Source organism: Egretta garzetta, unplaced genomic scaffold (assembly GCF_000687185.1).
Source record: "Egretta garzetta isolate BGI_Z169 unplaced genomic scaffold, ASM68718v1 scaffold108, whole genome shotgun sequence".
In the NCBI taxonomy this organism is placed as follows: Eukaryota; Metazoa; Chordata; class Aves; order Pelecaniformes; family Ardeidae; genus Egretta; species Egretta garzetta.
The window spans coordinates 69597-85686 of record NW_009260614.1 but is presented as its reverse complement, the minus strand read 5'-3'; the positions used below and the strand labels follow the sequence as shown (position 1 = coordinate 85686).

Below are 16090 nucleotides of genomic sequence, written 5' to 3'. Positions count from 1 at the left end.
AAAACAGAAAGCAGACACCACACAACTGTATCACAGCCCCCTCTCCTGTCCGCCAGCCCTTCTGCCTCTTCCCACTTCTGCTTTCCAGAAAGCGAAGTGGCTTTTCCTCTGCAGCCACATTGCTCAGACATGGCCAGATCTCCCCGCCAGCGCAGGAGCGCACCAGAGACCCGGCCCTCACGTCTCCTCGCAGGAAACGAGCAACAACTTCTTGGCTGCCAGGACGATGGCTCAGCAGTTTCTAAAAGCAGTGCCCGAGTCAGACACTCCCCAGGAGAAAGGAAGAAGCCAGAGCATGCTTACAGGGCAAGCCTTTCACATTCTGTTAGCTCCTATGGACATTCAAGCATCCCCTCTACCCCCAGCACAGCCCTGCAGACATACGGCCCACACAGGGCACGAAGGAAGGAGCTGACTGCGCTGGCCGGCCGTGGGCGAGGAGGCTGAAACGCTCCTCCAGGGCCCAAGCAGTCACTTACCTCACTTGGAAGACATCGGCTCTCAACTCGCGCATGAAGGTGCTCATCATGAGCTTCAACCACCATTCAATGTTTCTGGTTTTGCCGCATTAGGCCCTGTTCTGTGCCCGTGGTTGCATTTAAAAGGAATTGCTTCTTGCCCTACGCTGACCTTCGGATGTAAGGACATGGCCCAGAACTGCGACAGGCAAGTAAAAGACAACAACCAACTCTGAAACCATCATGAAGTAGGAGAGCACCCTGCTGGAGCTCTGGGAAGTGTGCCACACTGCGCTGGCATCTCATTCCCCTTGGGTACCAAATTGTGAAAGCTGGGAAAGAGATTTGGGAAACAAATGACCCAAACCAGGACTAGCCGCAGAGCAGGAGTACAGGACTTTTTAAGGTTCCCGCCTGATGGGAAGAGGAGGAAAGACTCCTTCAAACCAGCAAAGCATCATGAAGGAGGGGGCAAGATACCTACCTGCTGCCACAGCTCTTGGCAAGGGAACCTCCCCGCCTGTCTGATGCTCCCAAAACATTCAGGAAGGGTCAAGAGCTGCAAGTATCTCCTGGGTGAGCTCCCTCTGGCTATAACCGCGTCATTGGGAACACAGGGAGATTGCATCTACATGAGGGACAGCACCCCCGACTCTAGATCCCACACCAAATTCAAGATGACAGATGCAGTACCCTACTTGCTAAACATCCATCCTTCCAGGGCTGCGTGGCAGGCAAAGCAACCGTTCTCCTCTGCATGAACATGAGAAATCCTCTCCCCTCCCCGTGCAATCTCAGGTATGCTTTGGTGAGCATCATCACCCCAAAGTAAGAGATGCTGCTGTCCTCCCACATGTTGAGCATTGGCAGGTCATCGGCGTCCCAGACTTGTGCAGAAACCACTTTTATTCAGGAAAGAGAGGAGCTGGACTTTTCAGCAGCAACAGTTGCTGAGATGTCAGCATGGTACCTGCAGACATCTACGCTTTTACACAGCTCACCCGCTGTAACTGCTACCAGGGAAACATCCGCCCATCAGACAACAGGCAGACATATCTGGGGTCAGCCCGGCAGAAATAAGCCACACAAACCTGCAGTGTTCGTCCAACTCCAACCAGTGTCTCCCGTGACTGTACAGGCAGGACCAGTAGGGGTTTAGGCTTTTTGCTCTCACACTTACAACCACATCTTTCACATGGGTGCTTCTCTAGCTTGAGGTGCAGTAAGGAGAGGCACAGGAAGAGTGAGCAGATGCACACACACTCCCCGTATGTGCAGGCAGTGACCCCAGGCTGCACTGCACACCTTTCAGCAGGGTCCTGATTTCTTCAAAACCAAGGAAAAACTGGAAATTCAAAACTAACAGGAGTTTTTTCATGCATGCATAAAGTCTAAAAGTCAGGAACTCAGTAAATATCTAGTTTAATTTTACGTTCATGCAGTTTATCCCAGCACAAATACTGATGGCAAGGGTGATTGCAAACCTCTGCTTCAGAGCTCAAGCCCATTTCTTATCAGAGAGCCCACAAAGAAGCTGCTCTAAGGCCTTCACCCTGCATTTTCCTGCTCCAGCACGCCACCACCTCACCCTGAAACACCCAGTCACCTCCCACGCAGATGCCAAGCTGGGTGACCCTTACAGCCAATTCATTTAGTCCCTCATCAGGCTTCATTAGCAGCACACATGACCCAGGCACCGCCGCAGGCCATCCAGGTGGCCTGGAGGGCTGCTGGCCTTGAGCCCACCATGTCCCACCCTGCTGGCTCCTGCTCCGAGTGTTGCTCAGCTCCGGAAGCTCCCTGGGTGTGGTGCGGAGAGCGCTCAGTCCAATTTGCTGTAGAGGCTCTTATGAGCAGCTGACGTCAGTAACAAGCCCATTTTTCATCTCAGTCCTTCGGTCCGAAACCACCAGAGGGCAGCTTGAAACGTAACCATTTATGGCCACATTAAATATTCCATTTCTCAGCACCTAAACCTGCTTGCCCAGCCACTGCCCCACAGTAACTAAAAAGGCACCCACCACCCATCTCTGCCATCAGGGGGCTGCAGGCATGACAAGATGAGCGTTCGTGGCTCAGGGAAGCAGAGCAGTCCCAGAGGCAGAGGGACTGTGTGGATACAGTCCTTAGCAGCCATGCTCACTTTGACAATTTGGGCCCCAGAGCTCCTTGGGGTAAGGAAAGGGCTTTGCTAATTTCCAGGGACCACTAGATTAGGGGTGATCAGACAAATATACTGCCTTTGCCATGCTATGCCTCAGACAAAGCGGAGAAGCAGGCAGAGGGCAGCATGAGCTGAGGTCTTAAGAAGAAAAATAAAATAAAATAAACAAAAACCAGAATCTATACCCAAGAAAGTCCTCAAAATCAGACAGGATCCCTGCTGCAGCATCAGGAGTTTCACTCCCCTGCCCCTTATCCAGGCTGCTCTGTCCAAGCTAAAGCCAATTTCTTTTATATCCTGGTCCAAAGCCCATGACAAATTATGCTTTTATCTCACCTCACTACAGTGAGCAGGAGTTGGTCAGTTGATACCAGCTTAAGGGAAAAAGAGGGAGGAGATCCTGGACTTGGCCAGCATGTTTATGACAGGGCGGCAGGATCACCAGTTAAGATAACCCCATTGCTGAGCTCAAGCCTGTGCCCTGCTACCAGTTTCTTGCACAATCCTGGACAAGTCATTTAGGGCAGGAGTTCACAGGAGCGCTCCAGCCAACCAACGACTCCCTGCTCACAGTTTCTTTTTTCCCAGGCTGGGTTTCAGGAACTGATTCAGCTCATGAAAGAGACATATCACCACCAGGACTGGGGTAACAATACCAGCAAAAATGCATTGCCAGGAGCAGGGGCCTGCTCCTTTTGCCAGCTAGAACTAATTTATTCTAGTTTAACCACTTCAGGATTCTTTTACAGTTTTTCAAGCAGTACTTTCTTCTTTCATGCTTGATCTTGATGCTATTTGTTTTACTACTCACTAGCAGGAAAGTCTCCAGACACCCCAATGGTGACGTGCGGTCCTCAGGAATCATAGAATACCAGGTTGGAAGGGACCTCAAGGATCATCTAGTCCAAAATGCAGCTTGGAGACCAGGGGTTGAAGAAGAACAACAGCGAGGAATGTTTCTGAGAGGAAGCAGAGCATGGGCAGCTAGGAGAAGCGATGCAGTGCACCTCCCCAGCACAGGACCCCAGAAGCACCCCACATAAAAATTGCTGCACAGCGAGAGAGGGGGGCTCGTGTAAGTTAAGGCAACAGGAAGGCTGGGTCAGGGGCAGTGCTGACACAAGGGCTCTCACAAATCCCCACTCAAAGTCTGTTTTTAAAAGGAGACAGCTGCTACCAGCTGCAAAATGAGACCTAGATGGTGGCCAAGTAACAGAGGACATTGCTGCCTCTTGGGAACACGCCAAAGTCATCAGTCTGTTTTTAGCTGCATCTACAGCAAACAGCAGAGACAGCAGGAGTAGATCCGCCAAGTGAAACCATACCCAGCAGCAACACCATGCGCTTTTCAGGGGGCCCTTCAAGCTAACTCTAGCTGGGTCCCAAAGCTCCATTAGCTCCTGGAGGACAACATCCATTTAAGTTTTACCCAGTACAAATCCAACTAGCACACTCCAAAAACACTCTGGGATGTGAATTAGAGCATGTCAAGTAGGGACAACTTGGAGATTTGCACATTGATCTGACCTAACACGCTGAAGGAGCTGCACCTTGTCAGATAGCTCCCTTCTGGGAGCCCCTTCGGAAAGGGCGAGCAGGCAGGCACAACCCGAGCAGAGGGAGTGAACCACGAAGAGGACCATCCCAGCTCAGACAAGACAGCTCACCACTTGGAGAGCCATTCAGGCAACAGGCAGCAATGGCCCCACGGTGTACCACAGTTTGGGCAATGCCATGAAACAAACTGCTAAGAAGCCTGGGCGACTCAGTGCTCAGAAAAGCAACTGCTGCCCTGGAACTCTTCTCACCAGTAATCAATCCTGGAGTCCAACCTCTCGTTTCAGATTTCTCATGCAAGTATATCCCTTACAAGGGACGCAAGGGCTTTTCTCCACATTAAGTACTTGCCTATTTAGCCAATAGTCCTCAGTTTCCGTATTTCAACCCTGTTGACAGCAGCACAGTGGGAAAACAAACTGATTCATGCTATTTGTCACCACACATGTTTACCTGATACAGCTGAACTGGTCAGACTGTGTGCACACTCCCACCTCCTCCCTAAGCCTCTACACCAGAGCTGGTTCTCCTACCTCCTCCCTTGCAGTCATTTTGGCATCAGCTTTACCACAAAAAAAAAAAAAAAAAAGGCAGTAGAGTCCAACGTTACGTTTCTGCACAATAAGTGAATGTCATCATCTCCCTGCAGAGCTTAATGGAGGTAATGTGAAGGACAGTGTGGGAACATGCAGTGGAGGCAGGGAATGGGGATGCTCCCTGCTTCACAGACAACAAGCAGCTGCTGAAGATACACAGAGCCACTTGTTCAGAGTGGCCAACAGAAGCAAGAGCTTTGCTCACTACCTGCAAAACTGATTTAGTATTAGAAACTTGAGGTTCACATGAGAGCAAACCGGGAACCAGAAATCACTAACCTAGTCCTCATCTAGGGTAAGTGGCTGTTTAATAGAGAGTTACATGAATAAACAAAAGACTTCATTAAGAAATCGCTGTGCATCCCAGCTATTAAAACAAGAAGCTGCTCTTCAGTTTCTATGCAGGCTTCAGTCATTGGAGCAATTTTAATACAATTCTCAGATGCCTTCCCATCAAGAGATTTTTGGCCCTTTACAAGAGACATCATCAGCACATGTAGCAGTTGGTAAGCAGCCAGCCCAGGCCTCCTGGCTGTCTGTGCCAGTGAGCCACTACACGTACCTCAAGAATCCTCACAGGTGAGAGGGAAGACAGCACCGAGCCACGGGTACATCTTCAGATGGGCAAGCCCTCTATTATAAAAGTGGTAACATGAGGCAATCCCAGCTCATACCACATGCTAGCTTGCCACACCAGTATCAAGGGAAATGCCAAGTATTCCCACCTGCTTCCAAAGCTGCCAGCTGAAAATAGCACTCCCAGAAGGGGAAGAAAGTGGTGGGTTTGCCTGCTTTTGCCCATTTTGCATGCCTTCACGCAGGAAGGGAGACAGACACCAAGGTGCTCTTATGCCCATATAACCTGGCAAGGCAGAGCGGATCTCTCACCCCCAGCTTGAGACACCTCGCTACTGAGCTCCAGAGAAAGGGCACAAAATTAAACATCCCACAAGCTAAGCTGTTTGAGCTTGTTTAACCAGCTCTAGCATCTTGTCCTCTCTCTGGACTGGGACAGTTGTGTACTAGTAGAGTCATGGAGCTATCAGCTAGCCTTTTGCAAAGCTAACGCAACACTGAGAGGAAGGAAACAGCACCGCTCCTTGAAAAGGATGTTTTTCCATCATCCAGTGCCTAGAGGATTCCCTCCAGAGCCAAATTTAACCTCTGATTTAACAGAACTGACTTTATTGCTTAGCCAAATGGGCCTGCATGAAAGGACTGGCACAGGTCACTGCCAGAAAATGTGTGCAGAGGGACCAGATAGCTATAGGCAACCCCCACGTAAGGGTGCATCCAAGACAGAAAAAGCTTAACAGGGTAACCTGGCTACTTAAAGCAGAAGTCCTGAAGGGTTCTCCCTCCTCTTCAGAGGCAGTTTCCCACCTGATTCCAGTCTTGCTGCTGGCTTTAGACATATGAATTAGGTTTAGCCATTAGAAGGTGCAGAAGCCCGTTTTGGTCTGCTGTAAGCACACAGAGCAGCCACCAATGCTCAGCTCTCACCAAGCGTTACAAGTACCAGCAGTTAGTTTCACCTGGAAGCCAGAGACCTACAACCAAGCCTCCCCACAGACAATGGCAATTAAAAACTCAACTGCAAAGTCAAACAGCAGCACTAATCACTATGAAAAGAGAGAAGCATGTATTTTACACTAAGCTTTTGGATTACAGCACCCACATGTCAGCTTCTTAAAATAAAAGTGACCTTTAATGAGGCTCTTTGGAATGCATTTTAATAATTAATACAAATTATGCATCAGTGTAAGGCTTAACCTTTTCTTTGGTGAATTAACAAAAAGGTATAATAAAATTCTGTGCATTTTGGGGAGGGAGATAAGTATGATTATGCTTAGGGTATGTACCCTTAGGGTTTTTGCTCTCTGCCCATGAGCAGGGAACAACAGGAAACTTGTACAAAGACTAGGTTCTTGACAGGAGAGACGCAAGAGCCCAATAAAACCCAAAAGCCAATTAGTATGTGGGAACATGCACAGTGACAACTATTCCCTTCATTAAGAACCACCATGTCCTCTCTTCAGAGCTGGGTATGACATATGACAGCGAAGACATTGCATCAAAGATTAGAGCAATCTTGATAGAACTGAGGCCAGCAGCAGAGATGAGGGAAGACAGGAACCAACAGGATTAAGCATTAAGGACAGACCCAAACTAACTTGCAAGGAGGAGAGCGGGGCTCGCAAGGGGTAAAAGCCATATTTACAAGTCCTTCACACTCAAGAGAAAGGCAAGGGAAATAACTACCCTCAGGCAGGCTTGTGAAGATACTTTGTTTAATACATCTGAAAAGAATGCATATACAAAGAACTTAGACATGAAAAAGCATTGGTTCAACACTAATGAGTCTACAAGAAATCGGAATTTTGGAAGATGGAGAAGATTCCCTAAGTCTTAAAAAACTTTGAATTTGCAAGCCAAAATATATTTTTGGTAAAATCCCTACGACACTGCAGTCTGCCTACATAAAGACCCTGCGCACAATCCTCAGCGGGCTGGAGCCCATCTTACGGGTTCAAGATTACTTACGAGCAAACTGCAGAAAAAGGGGGTTCCCTTCACTGGTCCCTATATGGTGCCACACTAAACACTAGAAACCCCTCCCTGCAGTTCCTTCCTACTGCCACAGGTCTATCTTTCCACCCCTCCCTGATGGATGCCAAGCCATCCAGTAAGAGATGCACCACCAGGGCCAGCTCCAAAACTCGTCTTAACATACACCAGGTCCTTTCAGATGTCCAAACAGCAGTGTGCATGCTGGTCATTGTAAACGTTTCTCTAATAATTAAGGATTGGCAGAAGATGGATTTGTTAAAAGCCAACTGAGTCAGTTGGGCATGCTTAAAAAGATGCAGTTATTTCTTCATCACACGACAAAAGCTTATGATGTCAAGATTAAGGAAGAGACTGGCAAGCTCGTTTCAAGTCTGATGGTGCATCCAGAGAAAAGGATTCTCCTATTCCTAAGGCTTCATAACTTAAGAGGATGGGGTAGAAATTTATGACCTGCACAGTGGAAAGCCAGGGGAAGAGATACAAGGCAACTTCAGAGGAGATGCAGATGCATTTTCTACAGTCCTCCTTAGAGGAGCACCAGCTTGGGACACTTTACTTTCCTGTATTTGTCTTCAGTACTAAAGTCTGCTCACACCCAGGCTGCTGGCTGGCTGCAGAACAGCCCTAGAAGTTCTTGAAACCAGAACGAAGTCTTGCCAGACTGGCATAAGGGACAAGGCTTCAGTAAAACAGCCTAGAATTAGTCTGTTACAGAAAAAGTCATCACAAGCATGCCTGGATTTTAAACAAAAAAAATTAGAAACAGTAAACAAAATAAAAAACTAGTACTGATCAGTGTTTTCTGATAATACATAATTACTCAATTAACTAGTTTAACTGAATTGAGGGGGCACTGGGGAATAAACACTAACATTCTCATCTCACACAGGGATCGTGTGGGGGAGATGGGAGTGCAGGGCATTTGTCATTATTGCAAAAACAAATTTTAAAATTTGTATCTTTAGTTTGATTTAAACATTGCTTTTAGTATGACATCAAACACCAGCTTTGCAGAAGGGGCTGTGGAGGGACGTTCATAGCAGCACACACCTGCGAGTCTTCTTCGGCTCCGGAGGCTCCAGGGCAGCCAATATCGCTTCGTCAAATACATTCTTTAGGCCTTTCTGAAAAGGGGCAAAGAGAGAGAGGGGCAGTCTCATTTTTGAGTTTTCACACAAACAAAACCAGAGAAAGCCAAGTGGCAGACAAATCCCTCCAGTGACAACTCGAGGCTTGCCACCCACAACTCCCATAGTCTCCTCTGCACAGAGCCAAGCTGAGCAAGCTGTGTTGCTGAGTTTAGCAGCTCCTTAGCACAGCATCGGATTTTTCCAAACAGGAACACCAATCCTTTGAGACCAGAATAGTTCACAAGCAGCAAAACACCAGTACCAAAGTAATTTCCTTAAGGCAATTTTTATCATTAGCTGGCTACTAACATGTTTCACATGCTAATGACAAAGCAGAAAGTGCTGCATTCAAATGGAAGAGCTTGATCTGGAGCAGGCCAGGTACCGCAGTGCAGACACCAGCGTGTCAGGGGAGAGAAGAGAAGAGACAAGGCAAGCATGCAACGATCAATCGGTCTGGTACACGCTCTGGTCAGGCTTCCAGCCCCAAACACCCGACAGTTAGAAGCGGCCAGGTAGAGCCCAGAAGCTGTGCATGGTATCAGAGAAGTCAAGATGGGAGGAGTACAAAGCGGGTACTGTACATTGCATTACGTGTTAAACTGAAGCCAGGAAGTGCAAATCGGAATAAAGCTTCATCAGTCATTTATACAAACAACTGCAATTTTTAATTTCAAAATTTAAAGACAAGCTACAATTGACGTTTTCTCCTTAAAACAATAAAAATCAGAAGCATGAGAGTAAGAGGCAGCTTTACATCTTACAGTAACAGGCTTTAAGGATCCATTATTGAAATTAAGAGGTCTACCATGTTAGTGAAAGCAAGAATTTTAACAGTTCATAAAGCAGTAGCAAGTACATTGATATTTCCTTCCCCCCCAAGGACTGACAAATACTCCACTACAGCACAGACAACCAAAGCAACAGAAAAACATCTCACTGCACAAAGGAGAACCAGAAACCCTTCACATTACAGCATAACTTGCAGATCACCATTTCATGTACTTTTGTCATGCAAATACAGTTAACAAGAGTCACAAGTAGAAATTGAAAAAACACACCCATCTTTCTTCCTGCTGGATTCAGGAAGATCAAACATCACGTCTTAGTCTTTTGATCTTTCTTTAAATATTGATGTAACCAGCTCCTCTCCCCAACAGCCTGAATTATAAAGCTACCCACATCTGGCAACCCAAGCAGCAGAGAGTTAAGCGAGTCCAGTTCATGTTCCACAGTCACAACGTTTATGCTAAAGATCTTAAGTATTGTTTTCAGTCCAAGAGCTAATACAGAGGTTGCTCTAAGATGGTAAGCAGACACAACAGCTTTCAATCAAGGTGGGTTTATTCATTTTTTTAACCAGGTTTCTACAGTAGTGGGACAGAGGAAGCAGCAGCAAGAGGGGAAGGAGAAAGTTTAGAATATACAGCACTTCCTTTTGGGCTGAGTTTCCGGAGGCTCGAGGGCAGCTAGGATAGCCTCATCAAACACATTCTTCAGACCTCTCTACAAGACAGAGGGGAGGAGAAAAAACAGCAGCCAGGTTAGAGGATTAGAGAAAAACAAGCAGATACAAAGAGCATTCAGGATAGACCAGGCTGAATTCACAGAGGCAGTAAACAGATTTACTTTGCAAAAAAACCAAAGTAGATCCCAGGAGGAAATCTCATTTAGATGACCCAAAGTCAATGTCAGAGACAGACAGACCATGTGATGGACCAAGTTAGACAAAATGAACACCCAGAAGGGCAGAGGCACAAACACAGCAGCAATTGCCAAGAACACAGGGGTGGGAGGGGCTGCACAATAGATGGTGGTTTCCAGTGAACTGCAGAATATACACTTGGGGAGTTTACAGGGGAATAAACACAGTGGAGAGCAGCTTGCCCCACCACAGTGATCCAAAAGGACACGTAAGCCTTTTGTTGTCACCCACTGCGGATAAGCAAGCATCTCAGATGCACAGACTCACTGCTCCCAACTACCCCAGGGGCAGCTCATCCAGAGCAAAGGCTCCAAACAACTCCTCTGCTTTGTGAATTCAGCCCCTGAATAACTGAAGATCTCCAAATGGCTGGGAAAACAACATCTGGGATGGAAGCAGTACCTCTCTGGTAAGCCATTGTCATCCTCAGACATTGGCTATCAGTCTTTTAAGAAAGCGATGCAATATTTTACCAGTGCTGCTGTTCTGCCATCGAGAGCCAGCATGGACACTGTGCATTTCAGTTATTCAGTTTAAGTTACCAAAGCAAGTATAACCAACTCAAAGTCACAGGAAGACAGAAACGGTGTTAGGATTGGAATAACTGAGATCCAACACCAGACAATTAGTCACAGAGCTGCAAGGAGCCTGCAGGGACTACACCAGAGCACGAAGCATGCATTGCATTTGAGAGAAGCAGAACGGGAACACTGCTGTGTGCCACCACTCCCACATGAGACTGCCAAGTTACACATAACACCAGAAGCAAAATCTGGCTCAGTTTATGCTAACTGGACTCGCCTAAATCTACTGTCACAAGCGCAACCTTCATAAATTCAGAACAACTGCTTTATCCCAGCTAAAGACAAACATAAAAGCTTAAATTACTTCCTGTAAACAACTGTAGTCTTTGCAAAATTAAGATTATTTTTTTTTTAGAAGTAATTCAAATGTAACTAGTTTCTCCCTCACAGGTTAGACTGGATATGTCCCTTTTAGAAGGTCTTTAATCTTGTTTTACCAAAGCACATCCATGGGAGATCTCTAAGGCAATTCCATCTGGAAGCATTTAAGTCCATCATGTTACATACAAGATTAGACTTGAAAGAACGGAAGTTAAGGAAATTACCATGTACAATCATTCTGTACATCTTCCCCAGCAACTTTTTTTTTTAAATGAGTTGCAACCCAGGCTGACAAAAGAGCCAGAGACATCAAATAAATGATGTCTATGTGAAGTCTGAGTACTAATTAGATTTTCTTTCTCTGTAAGAATAAGGCTGTGCTATAAACTCAATTATGGACTGTTAGGTAGATTAAGAACCCAGGCAGGGCAAGAATCAAGAAAACCTGCTTCCTTAATTCTTCTACTCAGGGAGTCTTGTTTTCCTATTGCACAGGAGAAATCAATTTGTTCAAGAGAACAGAATCTGGGATTTGTTTGGAAGGACCTAGGAAAAAACTGGGATAAGGGAAGAGAAGAAAAAAAAAAAAAAAACACACAGGACAGGGACAAAATTGTTGTGGAAATGGGACTAGTGTTAATCCACGAGTAACCACATGAAGGGAGCTGCATTCAGTACCACTGGCACACAGGCCTCGATACTCTGCTTAAAGTAACACAGCTCCTGTGCTGCACCGGGGAACAGGCTAAGCTCAGGCTCCCTTTATCCCTTCCATGGACAGTTTAAGACACTTTATAAATCTGACTGGGTCAGAACTGGTGACCCAACACCAGAGGGGAAAAAAGGAACTAAATTCAGAGTTCTCCCTTGTGTTAGGTACAAGCACTAAGCTTCAGAAAGTCCGCTCAGACTTTTAACTCTTAAGCGTAACAGAAGAACCATCATTTTAGTTGTAATCCTGTTTGTTAGTCACCCTTTCCTAATAGCAAAGCATTATCCACTTTTTACAGAGGTTCTGGGTACTATTTCATAGAGAAAGGTTGAAGACAGACATTGAAAGTGCCTTCATCATAAAAAGGGGTTCCACACCCTGAAGAAAGGGGGGGATAAACTGGCTCCTCAGTACTGCCGTCATCCAGACTCAGGGAGGAGAAGATACTCTGTCTTTACAGAAAAGACTCAGAAACTCAGCCTCATACAACTCATCTAGCACTTTCAGAACATGGACTCTTCAGAGACAAGCAAACTCTTCCTCCCAGGAAAAAACAACATGCTCTGGCTCCATGATTTTGTGATTACTTGCTATTGAGGTGTCGAAGTAATTTGTAAATTAGTTGGGGAGGAAAAAAACACCCTAGACTGCTGAGGTGATCTGCGTAGATGGAAGCCAAGGTAAAGAGAGACTGAACTCCCAGCTGAGTCTAGCTTCAGTTGAAACCAGCTACTACAACATTGCCTTGCAGGTAGGAAAACCACCCTCCTGGCTAGGAAAGCCAGGTGACTTCTGTGTTCAGCAAGCTGCCAGCTAGATCTCTGCCGGGAACTTCAAACAGCCCTTCATAGAGAATCTTCATTTCTGTTTGGCAGCTATTACCGACAGACTGAGAAAAAGGTGTTTGGTGAGGGGAGTCAACAACAAATGAAGGAAAAAGAATAGAGCAGATGCAAACCAACTAGTCTTCCAGGCAAGAAGGCTTCAGAACCCTCCTCCCAGGTTACTCTTGATTCCCAAAACCATCAATGGCTATACAAGCACTAGTGCTCTGGAAGAAATTCAGGCTGAGCTTCCATGCGTATAAAGCTGTTCACTGCAACAGAGACAGTTTAGTCTATCTGGAAATAAAAAAAAGAATGGATAAACACTGAAATTTTTAATCATATCAACTCTTGCTCTGGTAATTCTAAGTGCTTCCATGCACTTTGGGCAGACTAAACAAGGCAAGTTTAAAGCTACAGAGGAGAGGGTCTCAGTGAGTAATACAGGATAAGAAGCCCTGGTATGTATTTAACCAACTAGCAGATTCTACAGCCTAGTTAGCAGCAGCATTCAGGATGTGCCAAACATCATCTAAAATGGTATTTCAGGACCAAAAGGATCTAAGAGAATTACAGCTCAAGCACAAATACCCCTCAGCTTGCACGTGAGCAGTAAGAAAGCACAGCCAAGAACACCTTTTGATCAGGGATTCCCGGGAGGAACTGCAGTGTGCCTCACCACACCACCTCCGGTGCCAGCGTCCTGCACAATTCCATCAAAAGCCTCTTCCTTCTCAGCAATCGCTCAGGCAAAGCTTTGTTACAAAAAAAAAAAAGTCTCAGGATGCCAAATGGAAAAGTCAACATGCAGTCTGGGCAAAAGGTGCAAGATAAGCAGAACTTCAGGCTTCATGGAGTTTAGCTATAAAGCTTTGTGCTCAAGGAGCTAGAGATGGATGCACAACAAAACTGGAAAGAGAGAGGGACTTGATACTGTGCACCCCTAGTTCATGCACATCAGGTAGGGACAAATTCTTTACAGAGTAGCATTAAGGAAATTGTTAAAGAGTTGTAGTCAATTCTGCAAGAGCAGGCACGCAAGATTAAATTCTCAGGGCATCCAAAGTCAAGGCAACACGCCAGCTAGCCAGTTGATGGCTCCCATCCACCCCACCCTAGTACTCCTAACTTAAAGGGAAAGGATAATCAGGTTTCCTGGCCTCAAATCAGCTATTTTAGTTGGCTTTAGACTCACGCTCACAAGTTACTTCACACATCACCACCACATTTATGTCTTAAGAACTATTTCATTGTTATTTTCTGTTTCAACAGAACTTCCACCTTAAGGCGGACACAGGAAACACAGCTCACCACCAACTGCACAGGAAGAGAAAGCAGCTCTCACAAGTAGGAAGTCTTTTAGTCTTAGAAGTACCAGAACTGACTTTTCTGAAAGGTTTTTCCTTTGCCTACTCTCTTCAGTAGTGAGCTGCACCCTGTGCCCTAACCCACCTCCTGACCCTAACACGCCTTCCACGTTTTCCAATAGCTATTTTCCTCCAACACAAAAGTAAATGCAGCAAGCGCATCCTCCTCCATCACCCCTCTACACTATGCCTAAGCTTCATAGGCTGATTTGCTTTCTCCCACTGCCAACTCCTCATGCCTTAGAACAACAGGACGAAGAGAAAGCTCCTGTGTCACCAGCAGAAACAGAGCTCTCACATCCATACCAAGCTGGTTTTCCCCGTGACTGGAAAAAAATCCTGGAATACAAGCAAGCAAAAATGGTCAAAGACCAACCCTCACCTGCGTAAGTGCAGAGCATTCCACATATTTGACGGCCTTCAGGTCCCGGGCCAGTTTTTCAGCCGTCTCTGGAGTTATGGGCTTCTGCTTGTTCTTGGCAAGTTTCTCAATTGTTGAGGGATCATCTCTTAGATCAATTTGGGTCCCAACAAGCAGGAAAGGAGTCTTTGGACAGTGGTGAGTAATTTCAGGTACCCACTAAAGACAGAGAAGACATGGTATTTGTTACTAACTAGCCAAGATAACTCCTCACATGATTCTGAAATCACTGCAGCAGCTCCCTTTTTAGGCAGAGTTCAACCAACCTTTTCTTTCACATTTTCAAAGGAAGAAGGAGACACCACTGAAAAACAGACCAGAAATACATCTGTCTGTGGATAGCTGAGGGGTCGTAATCTATCATAGTCTTCCTGACCTAGAAGAGGAGCAAATTCACACAGTATTAGACCCAGACAATTAAATACTGCCCTTTACAGGTAGTTAGAATGCATATTCCAGCACAATAGCATTATTGTTATTAGTCCTAACTCTTAAGCAGATACACATGCCCTGAACCCAAGCAATCAAAGATCCTAGCTTTCAAATACAGAATTAATTCAGTGGCTATGCAACAAGGAGATGCTTTAAGTCACAGGAGAGCTAGGAAGTCTGATAGGAGTACACTTAATAAATTTTCAGATCCAACACCCTCAGACTGTGTAACACTTTCCTTAAGGAAAAGTTGCAGAACATGGATCTGGTTATATATGAGGTATTCTGCACCTAGTCGATTCATTAAGAGTATCACGCCATCAAATTTCATTACCCTGTGAAAACTCCGCAGTTTGGAGAAAAAAAAAAACACGCAGTTTTGTTCACTAGAACAAAAATTTCAGAAGACTCATGCGTGCGAACACTTAGTGAAGTGTCCTCCAAGCAGAAAGACTGCTGTTAGAAGTGAACGTGTTCAGGCTGTCCAGCAGCATTTCCCTGAAAACGCACCAAAGTGCCGGTGCAGGCTGTGCTTCAGAAGAAACCAGGCACTAAAGGAGCTGGCTGTACTTGCTAGCAACCAAACAGGGAACACTTGTTCAAAATGCCTCAGTTTTCGAGTGGTGTGCTCTCATACAGTACAAAGACCTTTGAGATCTTAAAGATGACCCAATGCCTTGGACATGCCCATGGCAGAGGGGTTGGAACTAGATGATTTTTAAGGTCCCTTCCAATGCAAGCCTTTCAGTGATTCTATGACATCTCAGTAGAGGAAGATCTACAGTTTGAAGACAGAGGTCTAAATAGCTTGTTACAGCTATCGTGCCTGGCCGGACACAGAGGAGCTAAGCACTGACCAAAATACCCTGTTGCGATTAGCAGACTACTCCGGAAAGCTTTGTCTTCATAGCACAAGTTCAAAACAAAAATGTTTGTTGGGTTTTTTTTTAATTTGACAGCTAGCAATAGGGGGTTTATGCATTGTTATTTCTGTAATTTGTGCTGGCTACTATTTAGCAAAAAGCAGGTGACGTTTAAAGAACAAAAGCCTCCCACTTCAGAAGCCCTGCTCCAAAAGGGAAGTCTTTATATTCACCAGTGCACAGAGTCACCTACATGCGCTAAAGCCACTGGGTAAGTTGTCAGAATTATCAGATGGGTTACTGCACTCATGTCGATAGACAGCACACGGATATGCGTATCTACACACACACCAGTTTCCAGAGGCCTGAACCCAGAGGACCTCAG

General features: G+C 45.8%; 1 protein-coding gene across 3 annotated transcripts in view; it reads right to left on the bottom strand.

The window, feature by feature from the left end:
• Positions 1 to 8142: 8142 nt before the first annotated feature.
• CDC42 (cell division cycle 42) overlaps positions 8143 to 16090 on the bottom strand; it is a 13920-nt gene continuing 5972 nt past the window's right edge. Inside the window, exons 3-5 of one of the 3 annotated variants that reach the window (XM_009645069.2) lie at positions 14677 to 14786; positions 14372 to 14569; positions 8143 to 8470 (exon numbers count right to left, since the gene is read on the bottom strand). In XM_009645069.2, the coding sequence (XP_009643364.1) occupies positions 8381 to 8470; positions 14372 to 14569; positions 14677 to 14786 (398 nt within the window). In that variant the 3' untranslated portion in view covers positions 8143 to 8380. The other 2 variants (XM_035900580.1, XM_009645070.2) reach the window with 2 other exon arrangements.